General features: G+C 45.6%; 1 protein-coding gene across 1 annotated transcript; it reads left to right on the forward strand.

Annotated features, from left to right (window-relative positions):
• The first annotated feature begins 2,786 nt into the window (after positions 1-2,786).
• On the forward strand, positions 2,787-17,938 carry LOC126556556 (protein pecanex). Its single transcript, XM_050211855.1, has 10 exons — positions 2,787-2,973; positions 5,844-11,394; positions 11,471-11,631; positions 11,705-11,861; positions 12,959-13,201; positions 13,266-13,418; positions 13,502-13,695; positions 13,762-14,433; positions 14,853-16,451; positions 17,348-17,938. Exons 1-10 carry the CDS (start codon positions 2,821-2,823, stop codon positions 17,936-17,938), a joined length of 9,474 nt encoding a protein of 3,157 aa, XP_050067812.1. The 5' UTR covers positions 2,787-2,820.
• Positions 17,939-20,000: the final 2,062 nt, after the last annotated feature.

The following is a 20,000-nucleotide window of genomic DNA, read 5'->3' on the forward strand; positions in this document are numbered from 1 at the left end:
GTTTAATGTAGGTAATGCAAAAAAGTTTGCAATTTCAAAATGTAATGTGGTTCCTATAAAATCGGTAAGAGGCGCTAAATCAAACTAAATCGATATGTCGCTTTACCGATGTTAGCGCCACCTGTTGTCAACAATATTACAATTACAACGGTGCAAATAATTCGTAGCTGGAACTGGAGAGCAAATTAAACGTTTGTTTGATATTTTCTGGATTCAGTACCATCATCGTGTCCCTACAAATCACAATAGACTTTGGAAGAAATTTATGTCTGTCGACTATTGCATACAGCTTTTGCGTTTTTTAATGATTTACATACTACGCTTTTTAATCAAACAACCTCAGCCGGATAGCATCGAGAAAATTTTCGAGGATATACGATTTTATAGCCTAGTTATGTTAAGCAATTAATGAATTGTTAATTGCATTTTGTTATTTGATGTTCATATTATTTTCTGGTTGGCTTTGAGATGCAGCTGAGATGATTGGCTTTGAGATGAAGTTCACGGATTCTCTAAAGGATAGTCCAGTGCAGCAGACATTCAAAGTCCCTTTAGACTACACGAAAGATAAAGAAGCAAATATTCAAGGAAATAAACGCAAAATTGAACCAAGAAGATAGTTTAACGAATAACTAACAAGCTAAACCAGCCAGAAAAACTACGGAGCATCATGTATGTTCGCTAGAAGCTAGAAGCTCCACTAGCAGAAAATATGATCATTCCAGTGTCACCTGCTAACGGATACCATCTAAAGGTTTAGGAGGTCTCCTAAGGTGACCCCGCCGGATGTCTAATACAATGAATTTTTTATAAGCAGTCTTGTTGTATGTATGCTGAATCTGATTGAATGTTTAATCTTGAACAGTTTGATCTGGTATTAATGCAACTGGGTCGAAATTGCAGCGCAATGCAATCCATTTCCACATTGTTTCTTTGTTTCCGAGGTAAAAGATAACTGAGATTTTAGCCCCTTGGAAGGCCTTAAGTGGAATGATATTTGGACTATCGCCATGAATGGAAGATGGTGGAAGATCCTTTGTGGATTCGGGGCCTCATGCCAGAACTCGCCCCACGGCCGCTTACTCCGCGTACCGTTGAACCCATCACTGCGACCACCACCAGCACCGCACAAATTACCACGAGGCAATGGAGAAAAAGTTGAAATTGAAAATTTGAGATTTTTGGCACATCGATTTCAACAGTTCAAAATTTCCGTGGTTAACCCTAAGGCCTAAGCCTAAGGCGGATTGAACAGCCTCGAAATTTTATTCAATTTTGATCACTACTAAACAGCTCTGAAGCTAGATCACGGCAAAATTTAAACATAAACAGCACTTAAACAGCTAAGGAGTTCGTTTGCATACATTCTGAACGTTTAAGAAGCCATTTAAGATGCCATGCGAGACCATCAATTATTCGACTTTGCTAACGGTTTAATGGCTCATGTTCAAATGTTTGTCCTCATTAGAGGGTGCCGCTTGTGGAGTGGTCTGTTGTTATATAACAAAAATAGGTTTGAAATACAGCAAATAACAAAAAGTTTCTTTATGAAAATAAAAAATTTGGAACATTTTTTACTGGTTTCTGAATGCTGCGTACATATTCATATTATTTCTTCATTGCATTTTTACTCAAAAGAACATCCAACATCAATCATTTATGTTTTGAACATTTAGAGTTGATAAAATTGTTGACCTGGGCAGCACCGTCCAAATGTCACAACATCGCTCACTGAACGAAAACGTCAAACCCTGTCAAATACACAGCTGAACGAAGCAAACGTCAAACGTATCACACTTGCTTGACGAAACTATTGTTAAAAACGTCCATAATGCATAAAATAGTTGGTAAAGCTGCGAATATTAGTCATGCCTAATATTTTGTAGTTTTCGCGTGTTTAACAAGATAGTTTCGCATCACGGGAAAGTGTTCGTGAACGTCGTGCGCCCATTATTATCCGTCAATTTGTTTAGCTTCGTTCCCCGTGCGGCCATCGGTGGTGCTGGTGGTGTTGTGTGTATGTGCTAGAAGAAAAAGTAGATCATCTCCGCGAACCAGAGCATCTCGCGTTACAACACACCGTTGCCCGAGTGCATTCTCCTCCAGCGACGGAAATTCTTCTTGGCTGGGGGCCTCCGTTGAAGTAGCAGCAGCAGCCCGAGCAGCAGCAATCCGTAAAACCCACGTGAAGCAGCAACATTCACCGTGCGGGTTTGGCGGAAGCGTAATGCAATGCACGGGTAGTGTGCAGTGAAATGGTGTGTGAATATGGTGATGGCAAGAAGCAAATGAACGCGTGAAGTGTGCGTGTGTGTATGCATCGTCATGACGGGTGCCTCCGAAGAAAGTAGCGATTGAAGGAAAGTTGATTGGTTCTGCGGAAGTTTTTGCCAGCCGCCAGGTTGCACGCCATCGAACGTGCCCGGAGTGTAAAAAAAGTGTGCCCTAGTGTGCGAATGTGTGTGCTCGCGTCTATTTCGAATAGTGAAAATATAAAGTCTTTCAAGGCTTATTTTGAAGTCATCGTGCAAGCAGAGGGAAGGTTTTAGTTTCGGAAGTTACAACGAAGTGCCACTGCCTAAGGCCAAAGTAGAAGAGCAGCAAGCAGTGCTTGATACAATCATCCGATACACCACCGTGGTACGAGGCCGCACTTTACGTGGCTATCAGATTCCTGTTTCTGCCCAGTCAAAACCAGCTGGAAGTCGCTCGTACCAGCTGCAGCAGCCAACGAATGCGAATGGTAGACGCTGCCCCACGCACACCCGGTCACTTGCCATTGGCCCACCAGCAACGGCAGCATGAAATGAGTAGCCAGCAATGGGTTCGCAAACGTTAAAAATCCTACGACAGGGTGTGCTGGCCAGCTTGACCGGTGGCTGGTACTACGACGTGCATCAGAATGTCTTCTGCAATGCCGTCCATCTGTACATCTGGCTGTTTTTGTTGTTCCTTCCGTTCATCATTTATATGGTAAGTGTGCTGCGACCAGTGGAATCGACCGAGCGATAGAAAGAACAACAACAAACCCGTTCCTGCTCGGTGCATGAATCATCATTTTGGATGGTTTTCAGCTTGCGGTATCGGCAGAACGCGCCTACTGCAATCTGGGGGCACAAAAATAAACACAGACGAATTCACAACATTCCGCCAACGGTGCAATCCTACGTTGATAAACATTGGCATTTATGAGCCCCGATTATTGCCTGGATGCAATATATGTATATATGCCTCCTTAAGGGTTCGCTCCATATCGAAATGGAGCTCCGTCTCACGTGATGCGTAAAAACGAAGCTTCGGTTTATTGATAGCTACTTTGACCTAATTAATCAAAGCGGCTTTTGTCACAGTACCTCTTGGCAAAGGAATGGCAATAGAACGCTTTTTTAACGATACGCACTGTACCAGGCAACCATTTCCGCCTTCTTTGATAGTGTCTGTCAGGAGTGGTGTTTTTATTTCACCATGCATCATCAGCCATCCGCGCAACAACGTACAGGCGACAGTGTGTTCCCCGTGGTGTCTTAATGCTCACGTAATTCTAACCTCGGACGGTCGAAGGTGCTGTGTATCGGAGATAGATAATCGAGTGGTGCGGGGGTGGGTGATGGCCAGAGACAAAGCCCTCAGACGGTGTTTTGCTGTCGATTGATTCAAGTAGATCGTGTGCAACACCCATCCACGAGGCGTGCTACTGTCGGACGGCAACACAAGCAGCAGCTTCGGCTTTATCCGGCTTGTGTTATGCGATGATGGCAAACGCTATTACACTTGACCATGGCCTTGTTTCATAATGATGTTTTAGAGACGCGAAAGAAATCGCACGCATTATCATCCGCGGGGATTGTTAAGTAAGGGGACAGTTGGCGGCTTGACGGTAGTGTCTTTCTTATCACCATATTCGGAATACGAATTAGAATCCAAACACATTTAAAAAGGTTGCTTCAAAGAATAGCAAAAATTTCTGACCTTGTAATAGAATTAATAACATTTAGGTTAGTTATGTTCTGTAGCAAGTTTCTCTTCAAATGGCCTACACACTCTGAAACGGTATTGTTTAATCCAATCGCTTTTGCACATTGTACTACACGGCCTTTGTATCTGGTGCTTGGTCTTGGTGCGATTTTCCCATCCAACGGAACTTTTGTGAATCCCACGGCATGTAACAGTAGTCATCGCGCTAGCTAGCTAAAATATCTTCGTCTTCATCTTCGTTAATTTAATTTTTCTTTCCCAATTTCCTCTGTGACAAATGCACACCGTTCATTTAGAGTGGTGTACCGTGGTGGCACGGTGAAAAACTAGTCCTAATTTACTAGCAAACCTCCGACCTGGTACGGTAAGGTTGGTGTAACCTGTCTAACGTCTACTTTTGCCTACCAGTTTCCGGTTAGCGATGGGTCCGCTGTACAACGGCCGTGTAGGAGGGGTTGATGGGGAGGGTGAAGGATGCCCGTAACGAAACAGTACACGACCACACGGCACTGCAAGTGGACCTGTTCGCACTTTCATTTCTTGCGCGATGGTGATGCACGATGACGAAGGCATTTTGTTGGTGGACACTTTCGTTGTGCGTCCTTGCTACTTGTTGGACATAGGCGAATATTATAGAAACTTTTCCATTTAATTTAATAGTACAAAACAGCTTGGTGTTATCTTTGAGAATGCTTTTTAGTTTCCGTTATTTGAGACTAATACACATACAAATACAGTAGAACTATAACAGATGATTGTTAAAATCCTCTCTCATCCTACGATCAAGAAGTATACACAACATATTGCCACCCTTGGCATTGGCTCTTCAGCAGTTAGTCCAGCGTTAGTCATGGTTGTCGTGAAAATCTATGTTTACACTAGTGATGGGAACATTCAACTTAATTTCGGTACGGAATGGAATCAGTTTCAAATTAAAAAAATGGAACGAACCTGATACGATCCTTGAAGCAAATCCTACAAAAGGACTTCGAAAATCGGCAATGGAAGTGCAGTGTTTGTCAATCTAGAAATCTCATCTCAAGGATGGGCCATAAATGCTTAAAAAAATAAAAGATTCTTACAATACAGCAAGTGCTCCAAAAAAGTAGTAAAAGAGAGTATTTTAATACGATGCAGTGCTGAGCAGAAAAACTAAAAAATATTGCAGATTTTAATGTTCCTATTGACGATGAAATCTACCTACCTACCTGCAAGGACGGAACGAAGTTAGTAGGTTAGGAATGGTGTTCCCATCACTAACTTAAACTTTATTCGCTCTGTCTGAGCCTTAATAACCAGGTGATACCTTGTCTTGGTTAAATAATGATTGGATAAGGTCCATCGGATAAGCGATCTCCACACGACAGGACCTTGCTTCTCCTCGTACAAAGGATTGATTCAGCTGGAGTTAAATGAAGTCAAGGAAAACCAGAAATAGCAGGCTACAAGACCTTTAGAGATTTGCTAGTAACAAAGAGGAAGAATTTACCTTCGATAGAGGTATAAAATGCATGAAAAATCCCCAAATAAATCATTGAGGTCTATTTGAAGCTCCCCGTCGATCAACAACTCGCCTTAGAATAATAGAATCGCCTTAGAAGAATTATAACTCGAATTGCCTGGAAGTACCTCACTTTTTCCATCTTTATTGTTCAACAATAGAATTGTTTGGATGATCAATAATGGATAAGCTTTGAATTTTAGGGTATTCCTAATTTGTTTAGATTCCTTCCGGTGTATGCTGGATTATGTCCAACGTAAACCGCCGTCGTGCTGTGACCAATGTTATGTTTGATCTTCAATTTCCTTTCATTGTTGAAAGTCAACCTGATTTGTAATGTATTTATTTTTCTCATTTACGTTTCCAGTACTTCCCGACCACCGTAGTTGTATGGAGCATTTACTGCGTGCTGATCGCGATCATCATCACGTTCTTCAAGATGGTGAATGTGGCGCTGCACCGCATGTACGATCGTGCCCGGACGCTTTCCGAGACGAACCTGAAAAAACCGGGCAGTGCCAATTCCGGCAAGGCACCGCGCGAAGCGGACACCGGCATCATCGGGATCGGTGGCTCGGGTGACGATGAGCCCGGGATTGAAATGCAAATCCTTGGCACGGTGGAAGTGGTCGGCGGTACACCACCGGTAAACGCATCGTCCCGTACGTCGGTCGAGCACCATAGCGATGAAAACAGTTACGCTAATAGTGCGATATCGATCGACTACCAGGAGGTGACCAGTACGATCGATCTAAAGGTTGACGTCCATCGGAAGAATAGCTCCGAATCGAGCGATAGTGGACTGAGTGGTGCTGCTGCGGCGTCATCGGGCACGGCAGGTGCTGCCGGTGTTAGTGGAACAGCGGCGGGACTGGGAGCAGTCGTTCCATCGGCAGCTTGCAGTGACGCGTGCTTTCGAAGCGATCGAATTGCGGAAGCAAACAACGAAACACCATTTGGTGTGCCAGTGGTACGATGCGGGGCACCGGTGCAAACGCACACAGCGGAGGTGTGCAGTACGGGTAGTACGCATAAACGCTCCCTGTCCACTCCGAATCAGGATCGGTTTTCTGAGCTGGTGTTGGAAACGGTGATGCGTGAGATGACGCGCGAATTTGGCGATCTTCCCTCGGCGGGCGGTGGTGCAAGTGCCGGCGGTAGTGGAGCCGGTTCGAGTAGCAGCACGAAGGGAGATTCGGGGACGGGCACGCGAATGTTGGGTTCTGCCCAATCGAATGCATCGCTGCGGCGCCATCAGTACAAATCGAAGCGGAAACAGCGCTTCATGAACAGTCAACTACAGCGCCAAATATCGCTCGATTCGGAAAAGCTGAATGGCAGCAATGTGTTCACGGCAGACGAACAACCGGTCGACGGACAGAAGACGGTGTCGGGTACGGGTATTAGCGAGGTAACCGACGGTGGTACGCGTAATCGTCGCCGAACGGGTGCAGGAGGTGCTGCTGGAGCGGAGGGAGGAGGCATGCAGTTGCAGAGGCATCTGAGTTCGGAGGATCAAAATAACAAATCGGTTAGTTCGTTGTTTCATCATCAGCTGCACCATCACCACCATCATCATCACCATCATCATATGCTTGCGATGCAGAATCTCGATCCGGATCTATACATGGATCACAATTACACGAAATCGGCCGTACAGCTGGCGATAGCGGACACGGGCAGTGGGAACGACACGTCCAACAGCTCCAAGATCACCTACCTCCTGCATCAGGCCACTCCGATACGGCGAGATTCGAGTAGCACCATGTCCGCGCTACAGTTGCCAACGATTGCGAGCAGTAGCGGTCCGGCAAGCGGCGGTTCCATTACTGGCGGTGTGTCGGGGGATGGTGTCGGTGGAACACCGGGAGCCGAACGGACCGTTAACAGAGGTGGCAATAATGCGTCCGGCAAACGACGCCGACACTCGAACACTACCAACAGTGGGAATGGTGGACAGGGGCGACCACTGCCACGCTCGTTAACGTCCGTCAGACGCATCAAAAGTGCAGCCCTGGAAACGTGCAGTCCGGCCTCGATACCAAACCTAACGCCAACCCACCCGAACAGTGTGGAGGTGATCGGTGGCCAAACGCTGCGCAATCCGCGACATACGGTGCTGCCTCCGCCGAGCAAATGCTTGTCGCGCAATCCGTACCTGAACTTGTTTACTAAATCCAACGAAGGAAGCAGTGGAACGGGACTGGTGGACGTGTGCGGGGGCGGCTCGTCCAGCTTTATGGTTCAGCTTGGTTGTGATAGTGGTTCTGCCTTCGAATCGGTGCTTCCCGGCGCTACCAATGCCGGCAGCGAACCGGTATATCCGATCGCGGAACAATCTGATGAAAGTACGCCGGTAAAAAGTAGTGCGGTTGGTGGTAGTGCGACACGGCTGCGAGTGAGAGATGAAAACACACCACCGGTACAGCGTTTTGATCTGCATTCCGATTCGGACGATGACGGGCTGGAAGATGACGATGAGGATGAGGATGACATTCTAGAGGATGAGGATGATGGTGGACCGGAAAGCGAGGTGGACGAAGGGGATGATGTGATAGACATCGATCCCGCGGACGTGTCGGAAAATGGACGAACGACTGAGCGGACGAAGATGGAAGAAAATTACTATCCCTCGGAAGAACTGAAACCGAACCAACGGATAGGTGATAGCGAAGAAGATCTCACACTGCACGACCAACTACGACGATTGCACCATCAACAACAGCAGCAGCAGCAGCAGCAGCAACAGCAACAAAGAGTTCCAGAAGAGGAGGCGCCAATTGGGGTGGAGGAAGCTCCCGGTGTTGAATCGGACCTAGAACATCCCGACAGTGGTCTTCAGTCGACCGATTCAGACACAGAAACGAATGCCGGATCACGATCACCGCTGCTAGAACCGCGTACCCATCGAACGCATTCCGAACAGCAGGTTGGTGGAACGGCCACGATAGTGGAAGCGAAAAATCCAGCCTGTTGTGCCATAGTGCCTCCGAAGCTGATCGGTAGTAGTGAGGTGAAGAAAACTTCCTCCAGTCCAACGATCAGCTGTAGCGACAGGTGCACCGACACGATGCAACAGCAACAACACATGCTACTTCGTTCGCCGCTCGCGAAAGCGTTCGAGGAGACGGGATGTCTTTCTTCTAGCGATTGGGAGCAGGCGAGTGCTAGTTCGAAAGATTTGCTCATAGCAAAGGACACCGCCATGTCCCAGGATGGTGCAACTGGATCTGGGCTGAAGAAATCCGTTACGGGGAGTGAATCGGATCCGCAAATTCCTGGCTCGAGTGGAACAACGAGCAAACCGAAGGTAAAGGATGAAGGAAAAACAGGAGCCTCTAGTTGTTCGACCGTCGCAGACAAAGAGGCTACAAATGGAGGATCTTCGCTATCGGTGACACAGTTACAGCAGCGAAATTTAGGAGCCATTCCAAAAACCTCACCACCGGGACGTAGTGCCAGCGTGCGGCGGCTAAGCGTGGAGGAAAACTACCCCGCCACGAGCAGCAAAATCTACAATCGATCACTCTCCCAGCGGTTGCTGGCGGAGCGAATACCGGAAAACTCCACAGCAGCTCCGTTAATAACGTTCCTAAACTATCGTTCGGATGTGCCAATTCCACCGATCTATCTCCCGGGGAACAGTGCACTGTCGGAGCAGCAAACGGCCAGCTTTACGTTTCGTCGCCCAGCGCCCCTACCGACACGTCCTTATCGTCACCTGAACTGTCGCTTACGGATGCTGAAACCGGACGGTGGAAATGCCGATAGTGGTGCTGCTTCCGGTGGAAGTGCAGGAGGATCCTCAACGCAGGCTGGTGTATCTTCGTCATCCGGAACGTTTGGCGATTATTGGCGCGATGATGATAATAACAATTGCAATTACTGTCTGGATGCGCTTGAAAATCCACAAACACGTCTACAATCGATTGCGGCAAGTTCGAGCACATCCAGTGCAAGTAACTTTACTGGGTATGGTGGCGGCACGTCACGTAACATCTGTCACGACGCACTGATGCCGGGAGCCGTCGGTGAAATGCCTTTAAATTTCTACGTCACAGACGATTCCGATCGATGGTTGCGGTGTGCGGCAAATGTGATAAAGGAACGGTTCGGTGCGCTAAACCCGTTGAATCCGTATCTACATCATCATATGCATCACCATCATCATCATCACCGTACGATCAGCATCAGTGGACCGTCGACGAGTGGGACGGGTGGTGTGATTGGAAGTATGGGTAGCGGTGTTGGTGAAAGTGGACTTGCATCCGGTGGACCAACGGTTGGGACGATATCATCCGCGGGCGATGATTTTAACACAGCCTCAATTAACTCGGGCAGCGGAATGGCGGATAAAACGATCGTGGCATCGACTGATTTTAGTTTGTCGCGTGCGCAAAGCACGATCGACGTTGTGCCACATTCGATGTTCGGAGAAGCCGGTCCGAAGGTACGTCCAAAGCGGTACTACAAACTGTCGTTACGGTTTCTTTGCTTCCGGGAGCATCTGAACATATCGATGAACCGATTGCAGCTGTTAGCGCTGTTCGATCGGGACACGAGCTGGACTCAAGTGGTGTTGGCGATCGCGCTCTGTACGCTTGTATCGCTGCTCGGATCGCTCGTGCTGTATCTGAAGTTTTACGAAGATCTGTACGCGTTTATATTCTGCTTCGTGATTGCCGGGAGTCAGTATTCGCTGCTGAAGAGTGTCCAACCAGACGCAGCCTCACCGATACATGGATTCAACAAAACCGTTACATATTCGCGTCCCATCTACTTCTGTCTCTGCTGTGGATTGTTGTTGGGTGTGCATCAACTGTTGCGAGAGTACCAGCTCGGCCTAGGACACGGTAACAGCGTTTCGATGGTGCTGTTTGGCTTTCCGATCTCGATCGTTGCTTTCCTGCAGTCAGCTCAAACTATCCTCGCGGTGGTGATTCTATCGTTTCCGCTTTTGTTCAGCTTGGGACTGTTCCCGCAAATTAACACCTTCACGATGTACTTTCTGGAGCAGGTCGATATGCATCTTTTCGGGAGCAATGCATCCTGCAGCCTGCTCGCATCGTTTCTTTCCGTCGTACGTTCGATCGTCGCTTGTACGCTGCTGTTCGGACTCGTGTACGGAGCGCTGTCCGAAACAGGTACACAGCACGTCCTGTTTTCGATGTATTGTGCATTTCTGGTGACAGTATCGTACCATCTGTCCCGTTGCGCAAGCGATTACACCTACATCTGGGCGGTGATAAAATCCAGCCTCCTTACACACTCCGACTACGATGACACATCGAGCAAGGAAGATTCGAAAATTTCTTCCGATTCGTGTGACGATACGCCAAAGGATGGACAAAGGCGACAATCGAATGGTGATGGTGGTGGTGGGGAAGGATCGGCTCGATCAACCGATGAGATGAATCGTGACTTTGACGAAGAAGCAGGACGTGACGCAGTATCGAAGGAGTTGGATGATCCATTGCCTCGAAAGCTGCAGGATACGGTAACAGCTCGGTTGAAAAATGATGCCGTTGTGTGCGTGGTACTGTCGGTGGCAATGTTTAGTTTGCACTGTAGTACAGTGTTTACGGTACTGCAGCCGGAGATCAATCATGTGCTGCATACCGGTGCTTGCATCCTAGGCTTCCTGATGCACTACATTGTGCCACAGCTGCGAAAGCATCTGCCTTGGTTGTGCATTGCGAAGCCGATCCTAAAGCCGGAAGAGTTTGGGCTGTTTGAGGTGCACAAGCTTTCGAAGATCATGTGGTTCGAGACGATGTACGTGGTGCTGTGCTTCTTCGAGCGTAACATTCTGTATCCGCTCATCTTCATCAGCGCATTGACGGCTGACTGCATGCAGATAGCTCAAAAGTTTGGTTTCACGCTAGGCTCGATCCTGATCGCAATGTGCAGTTTGAAATGTAAGTCCCATTCATCAAACTTACGAAGGGTTATGCAATAATATCTACATTTTTTGCTTTCCATACTTTTTTTTAGGTGTTCGTAACGCTTACTCCGATACTGGCAGTCAGTACATCATACTCATCTTTACGGTGCTTTTCTTTCGGTTGGACTACAAAATGTCGAGCGAAACGTTTCTGTTGGACTATTTTCTCATTTCGATCCTGTACCGTAAGATTGCTGAATTTCTATTGAAGGTAGGCATATTTGCTGTGGCCGGCAATGTTGTCATGGTGTAGTAAAAAATTGTATTTTGTCTTTTACTTTTAGCTGCAATTTGTCGTGACGTACATTGCACCGTGGCAAATCACGTGGGGCTCAGCGTTTCATGCATTTGCGCAACCGTTCAGTGTGCCTCATTCGGCGATGCTGTTTCTGCAAACGGCGATTAGTGCAATCCTGTCGACACCACTCAATCCATTTCTTGGTAAGAATAATACAGGGATTTTGCAGCGAACGCCAGTAATATAAGACCACTATTCCCTTATTATATTGGCGGTCACTGTATGTGGGTTGGAGAACCTAAACATGCGTCTGATGGGAAAACACAATGTACAATTTGAAATGTATCACCGTTTACAAATTACTTTTTTTGCAACATTTTCCGCTTGAAAAATATACTTAAAATATTTTTATAATTGTTCACGTTTCTCGTAGAAGAGCTTTAATTTTTAATTTTGCAAGGGAACTGATGCACAAAAATTGCTGAAATAATTCTAAAGATGTTCATACTCCAGGAATTATGACATTTTTACCGATCATAACTCATACCGTTATTGGTTAAAAAATATTCTAAGTTTATCTGTTGATAATGTTTATATCGGTTCGCTGCAAGGCAGTGTACGATCTCATCTGATTCGATTGCAATATCATGTGGTAGCTTTACTACAAAAGGTCATTGTTTGGCATGTCATCTGAAACAATTACAATGTGTTCTAGCTTAGTATATCATTTCATCTGAAGTATTTGCCTTAATCATTGATGGTTTTACATTTTCAAGTAAACACCTGCTCTAAGACCGTGTAGTCTTCATATGGTTATCTGGAAGATGACTTAAGTTAGAAAGTTGTAGTTCTTAAATTTTCTAACTTAAGCCATCTCTCAGATAACCGAATGCGGATTTGGCAGTCTTATATCAATCTTCAAAATTTAGTTCGTTCTACAAATAGTCTTCGTTCCCGTTATCATCATTCATCTTCTTTATCTTGAGACTAGAAAAAATAGGTGAATTCATCTGCCATAAAACTGCTGTTGTGAAGGTGTGGAATTTTGAACTGCTGCTTTTCTTCTATCATTTGTTAAAGTTGCCCAAAAACTTGTTATTCTTGTGAAATAATCGAAAGTGATGTGCGTTCAATACTCGCGATGATTGTTTTAATCATCTGAACAATGTTGCTTTTACTTTTTTGTCTAATGGACAATGTGATGTGCTGTTATTTTTAAATCGATAAACTCTTGCATAAGTGTCTCAATATCATGCTTTCGTACGTTTGTTTAATATCTCTCCTCTTACTTATCTTGCAGGAAGTGCCATATTTCTCACCTCTTACGTACGTCCGATTAAGTTCTGGGAGCGTGATTACAATACTCGTCGCATCGATCACTCGAACACACGGCTAAGCTCACAGCTCGAGCGTGATCTCGGTGCGGATGATAACAATTTAAACAGCATCTTCTACGAACACCTGACGCGATCGCTGCAACATTCGCTGTGCGGTGACCTGCAGATGGGTCGCTGGGGAAACGTCAGCCAGGGAGATTGCTTCGGTAAGTTATGCGTGAATCAAACTGTGATCGCTTGCTTATTGAAATGAATTGTTTTTATCCGCAGTACTTGCCTCTGATTATCTAAACTGCCTTGTACACATAATCGAGCTTGGTAATGGGCTCTGTACATTTCAAATGCGTGGTCTCGAGTTTCGGGGCACGTACTGCCAGCAGCGGGAAGTTGAAGCAATCTCGGAGGAGGTGGAAGATAATATTGGTATGTAACAACCACTAGAGCCGAGTTTTTTTTTTATTATCCCCTTGAACGGTACTAATTCTTCCTTTCCTATCGGGTTGCAGGATGCTGTTGCTGTGCGATCGGTCGTTTGCCGCGTATGTTAAGTGCCAACGCAATGTTCACGACACGCTGGCTTGCCTGGCAAGTGATGGCGTCGAAGTACGTGTTGGAAGGTTACTCTATCTCTGATAACTCGGCCACCGCCACGATGCAGGTGTTTGAGTTCCGCAAGGTGCTGATATCGTATTATGTAAAGGTAGGTGTAGTACATCACTCTAGATGATCCGTAGAATCAACACTAATCGATTGGGTATTATTTCAGAGCATCATCTACTACACGCTACGATCGCCAAAGCTGATGAGCTGGCTCCAGTCGCAGGCAATTGAGGAAGCGCTCGAACACACCACCGACCGGCAGTTTGTAGATTTGGATCCGGTGTTCAACATCAATCTGGACGATGACTACGATTCACGGGCAGCCGGTATAACGCGCAGCAGCTTTTGGTGCGTGTACGGTGAATGGATACAGTTTTGTAGCGATAAAAAGCGTCAGCAGCTGCAGGCAGCTCTTAACGAGCGTACGCCACGAAAATCGGCTGCTACAGCTGCAAGAAATGGTACAACGAACAACACTACTGCTGCTTCGGGTGATAGTGCTGGAGGGAATTGTGTCGTATCTTCTACATCGAACGCCAATGTAACCAAAGCAGAGAGTGGCAGTAGCGGTGTGTTAAAGGAAGGAAAAGCTTCTTCGGAAGGTACGGGTGCCACAAACACGGGTTCAACTGCATTGGTGGACGGTTGGGTGGAAGGATCAGCAGCAGATGCTGTTGGTTCAAATAAGCCAGAATGTGGTGAATCTAGTGGAACCAATGGTAATAATGGGCCAGCAGGAACGTCTTCGAATGGTGCGTCTAGTGGTGCGTCAAATGCGAACGGTGCAGGTTCTTCGAATAATGGATCGAATGGCTCCGCAAATGCCTTTTTCAAATCGGTAAGATTCTTTATTTCTTTATTGGAATTAATTGCATGACACAAGCAGGGGCCTTTGCCATACTTATAGCTAGTACTTGGTATAGGCAAGGCAATTATAAATTACAACATAAACATAAACGTGGCTAACGTGTTGCTAAAATCGAAAAAATGATCAAACTTATTACTTATTATTATTAACTAATCAAACTTAAACCTAAACGGATATAAAAAACGCGTTCGTGAGCCCCTCTGTATGTTCTTGCACGATTGAATCTTAATAGAGAATAAATAGGTCGTGGCGCATGGTTTGGAGCATAAAAATTCAACCTGAATTAGTAGCTCAGGTGCATCAGGTGCACCAGGTGCAAGATTTGCTTAATCCTTTCTTTTAGAGTTGATGCTTTTCTTACCTGAGACATGTTTTTCTTCCTTTCACAGACTCGTGATTCATTGGTGGCCTCCCTGTGCATGTCATTGGCACTATTAGCCCGACGAACGCTTGCCACTGCCAGTCACAGTTCATCCTGTGGCGTTGAATTCTTTCTCCACGGACTACACGCACTGTTCAAGGGCGATTTTCGCATCACGTGCCCGAGAGACGAATGGGTATTTGCGGATATGGAACTACTCCATGGCGTTGTAGCGCCGGCCGTTCGAATGTCCCTTAAGCTTCATCAAGACCATTTTCTCTGTCCGGACGAGTACGATGATTATAGCAATCTGTACAATGCGATCGATTTCCACACCAAGGAGCTTGTGATATCGCACGAAGCTGATCCACTGTGGCGCAATGCGGTGCTACGCGGAACGCCAAATTTGCTCGCCCTGCGTCACGTCATGGATGACGGATCGGATGAGTATCGTGTCATAAGGCTTACGAAGCGATTTCTCACCTTCCGGGTGATCAAACTGAATCGGGAGTGTGTGCGTGGCCTTTGGGCTGGCCAACAGCAGGAACTGATCTATCTGCGCAATCGTAACCCCGAGCGGGGTAGCATACAAAACGCAAAGCAAGCGCTACGCAACATCATCAACTCATCGTGCGATCAACCGATCGGATATCCGATCTACGTCTCACCGCTGACGACGTCGTACGCAGAAACGAACGCACAGTTGTGTCGTATCATTGGTGGTGAGATAACGTTGGAAAAAATACAATCCATGTTGATTCGCACCTGGAAGCGTATACGGCAGCGCTGTCGGGAAGGTTGCAGCAGCGGTAGTGCCATTATCGAGGGCGAGATGACAGAAATGCAGGGCGTGTACTGCAATACACCGACGCCGAATAATACGCTATCCGGAACGGCCGGTACGCTATCGTACGGCAGTCAAAATATGTCCATCTCGGGCGCGGTGGCAAATCGGGGCAGTATGGCCAGTATTAACAAACCGACCAGCTCGACCCTGTTGGCTGGCTTTCTGATACGCGAGCGGGACGCCGAACGGGAAGCGATGGCGCTCGGTTTGACGGCGGCTGGTTTGCGGGAACGAAACACGATCGCAAAGCGAACCGTGGGAAGCACCAGCAAGGATCGGATTGATTGGGGAGCGTTGCAGATTAACAAGCGCGATTCGTTCCGTGAGGTGCTGGCGGAAGCGGTTGCCGCTGCTGCTGCCGGTGGAAGTGGAAACGATAGTTCGGTTGGCGCTGACGATGAAAGCCAAAGCACTGCGGGTGGTAGTCCGAGCTCGACGTTGAAGCAGCAGGGAAGTGTTGAATCCACGTCCGGATTGGCTGCCAGTGGGTACATCCACAAAGCGAACGTCCCTTCCTCGATGCTCTCTGGGGGTGGGCCGGGATTTAGCTCGGCACTTGCCAGCAGTGGCGCTGGGAATAATGTGGTGGCGGCCGGTAGTCGCATTCCGGGAGTACCTGGTACGTTGACGTTTACGCTCTCACCACCGGACGATGCACCCTACTCGTTGTTTGTGATGGCGGAGGCGCAACCGGACGAACCGAAGTCTGGGCTTCAGTGGCTGCATTCTCCACCGGCAATCGGACTGAACAAGAAAGTCATCATTGTGGATGCATCACAGGTAAGCTGGATGTCTTTCTCAGACGCTTTTCTATTCGTATTGCCTTTTTTTATAGCTACGCAATTTTGTTGAATTTTTCAATTTAAATCTAGAGCGCTCACAGGTAGTCCGAGAATGTACACTGTGTCAAAAAATTATCCGTACAGCCAAGGACAGGGATACAAAATAATTTATTAAATATATTCAATCAATTAAAACAAATGTTATGTTTATTCTACAAAGTAGTAAAATGTATTCTTATCATCAACCAGCGTTGATCTTATCAAAAAACAATAACAATTCCATCTGTGGACAAAAATGATTAATCTTTTTTTATCATTAACGCTTTGCAAACGTCTTTTCTTCGAGGAGGTCATTTTGAAAGTTTTTTATAAGAAATTTTCACCCATTCTTACATGAAAAAAAACCCTTTCAGCTAATTTTTATTCTGGATCGGGGGTTTTCGAAGTTTTCGGTGCCATTTGCACTAAAGGCACCGCAAACTATAACATAACTCACCAGCATGCTTCACAGTCGGGCACAGATTTTTTTTGAGTCTAGCTAAGTATTTTGCTTGCGCCAGATTCGATTATATTGATTTTGCATGTGTCCATTATTATGACCATCTGCCAAGACTCGTCTAGTTTGACCAAGTAGTTTTGGGCATACTTTAACAATTTTTTCATATTTTTGGTAGATATAACCGATTGCTTTGGAGCCTCGATATCCTTCTGTATGGGATCCTTCAGATTTTCGCCCTGGTTATGAGTGCTCATAGATAAACAATTTAATTTATAAAGTTACCTCGGATTAAATTGTTCAGATTGAAAAATATCCGTCTAAAAATTCTTAGATACTCTATAATTCACGTCTAGCTAGTACATGAACCAAATCTACATTATAACATTGCTTTTCAGATTTACGATTGCCTAGACCTTGGCCGCCGGATCGATGTAACCTGGCCAAACGAACAGTTTCGATCGAGCGGTGGACGCTCATCGTGGAAAGACTGGACGCCGCAGGAGGGCATGGTTGGCAACGTTGTGCACTTTTGGCAACCGAATCATCCCGATCATCACTTCCGCTCCAATGTGAATCGCACCATACTGCTGGTAAAGATTGGTGAACGGCATGTACCGATCGGTGAGAAGGGCATCAAGGAGTACAACACAATCGGCTTAGTTGCGGCGGATCCTCTCACAACCATCGTTAGTGTTGACGAGACGACCAGTAGTGTCACACCGGCACGACAGCATTCGCTGGAAGCGGCTGTGGGGTGCGGCGAACTCGGTGCACCTTCAGTAGAATTACCGACGAACGTGTCCACCGGACAGAACGAATTGCAAACGAATCAAGCTGAGGAGCAAGCTAGTTCCACCTCAAGCGAAGCCACCAATCAGAGTGTAATGGAAACCGCACCAAAGGGAGAGCTGGTGGATAGCGGAGTGGTAGAGCCACCAGAGACATCGTCATCGATAGATGCATCATCTACACAAACGAAAAAATAGCTGTTGCACTGAAACACTCGAAAAAACATCACAATGGGCGCTTACATTGTGCTGTGGTGGTAGAACAAAAAAAATCGCATTCAGTTGTAATGCTGTATTGTAAATAGCTATTTTCATCATCGCCTTATTCATGTTATAATAGTTGAATTGTGAACGAAGCGCGTGGGTTTCCCCGGACCCCGGTACGCTGTCGTCTGTTGGGATTTGTTCATTGCCAAAACGAACCTCGGGACACGGACACATACACTGTACGATTTGGTACGGTTCAAATTGTATGGAGCAGTTTATCTGTGTTAGATAGCCGTCGTCGTCGTCGTCGTCCTCGAAGGAACAATGATGATGGAAACGAATTGGTAAGAATAAAAAAAGTTGAGGGGATTTGAGAGAAAGTAAGCGATAGAGAAAGAGAGAGAGAGAGAGAGGTTCCTAACTAAAAGTAAACCGTTACATATGAAAAACCGAATATCGAGTGAGTCAAGCTGTAGTTTTTCCTTGTTTTGAGGTCGTTATTAAACACAGTTTTCTCAGTATTCCTACCGATCTGTAGCTACCGACTGTGTTGTGTTCTCTTAAAACACACAGACACACGAAACTATCACTTGTTTTCTATGCAATATCAGGGTTTTGCGTATTTCTTTTTTACTGTTTCTAGCATATAATGTTAACTATTTTTGTTCTTCTTTGAAACGCACAGCCAATAGTTTCAAAACACGAATTTCTATTCGCATCTGTTCCGCTGTTTTTTTTATGATAGGCATTTATCATATTTAGCACCAGTTGTTGCAGGCAATCTTTTTTTTCTTGCAATTTTTTTATTTAATCTTTTATATTCAACACGATACACGAAGATCGAAGTTTTACGACGTGTCTGTTTGTTTTAGTAGCTAGCAAAAATAAATTGCAAAAATCCGGAGAACCGCAGGGAAGGCATGTAGACGACGTGGCTTTGTTGTGAATGGTGGCAACTAAAGATGGAGTTCCCTACACCCGAAAAAAAGGAATCGAAAAATAACACAGACAACTGACACACACACATACGCATACACACTCACACAAGGGATCGCGATGAAATGTGATAATTAACATGTAAGTGAAGAAATCATATATCGTTGTAACATAGATAAAAGAAGAAAAAAAAGATGAAAGAAGAAGGCTTGCCTCTATTACGCTTTAGGAATGGGTTTTATGGATTGTAAATGAATAAAGAATAGAAAAAAACACACACATACACATAGATAGGACCAGAATGATACAAAAGAATAAAAACAAGCATAAATCATACGAAGAATTTAAATAGCAAAAATACGGAACATAAAACTAACCAACCAATACTATCGACAAACACTCGTTTACTCGTTATACCGAAGCAAAGAAAAGAATAAAGAAAATCGTTGAATTATTATTATGTAGAACACACACACACAAACGAACGTAATGTTTTTAAACCATTCAAAGCGCAAGACACAGGCCCAGTTCCGGATCCTCAATGATATGTATACACAGACACAGGTATAGGAATGAGTGTTAAGAGCTGAACACTGAACAAACGCTTGCTGAAGACCTCCTTACACAGTACGATATCGCGCGCCCCGTTCGTTCTCGCGAATTGACGAGAATTGTTTTTCAGAGTAGTTAGTCTAGTTAGTGAATTACTTTACACTGAGTACATCAACACGTGGGAGGACGTTAGAAACGCTAGCAAGAGCATGATTTGTTGTTATCGAGAGTCTCGCTGGATAGTATGGAGTTATAGAATCAAACGCATAGACGAAAAGGCAAAAGGGAGACGAAAATGCGATATAAAAGCTGTTTTTTACTGTCTAATACTAGAACATGTTGATTTGTTCCATATACTATTTCGCTTGCGTATGTATATATTGGTTTAATTAGGACTGAATTGAATTGAAATGAAAATGGGACGATAATAAGACGAAAATGAAACAAAACGAAGTGTGTAAGCTACGTTGAGGAACGAGCACACTTGGGAGCCACATACACACGGCCGGAATCGGGCAACTAAAAACTATCAATCGACCGTATGATAGTGATAAAACCAAAACAA

This window comes from Anopheles maculipalpis, chromosome 2RL (assembly GCF_943734695.1).
Source record: "Anopheles maculipalpis chromosome 2RL, idAnoMacuDA_375_x, whole genome shotgun sequence".
NCBI classification, from domain to species: Eukaryota; Metazoa; Arthropoda; class Insecta; order Diptera; family Culicidae; genus Anopheles; species Anopheles maculipalpis.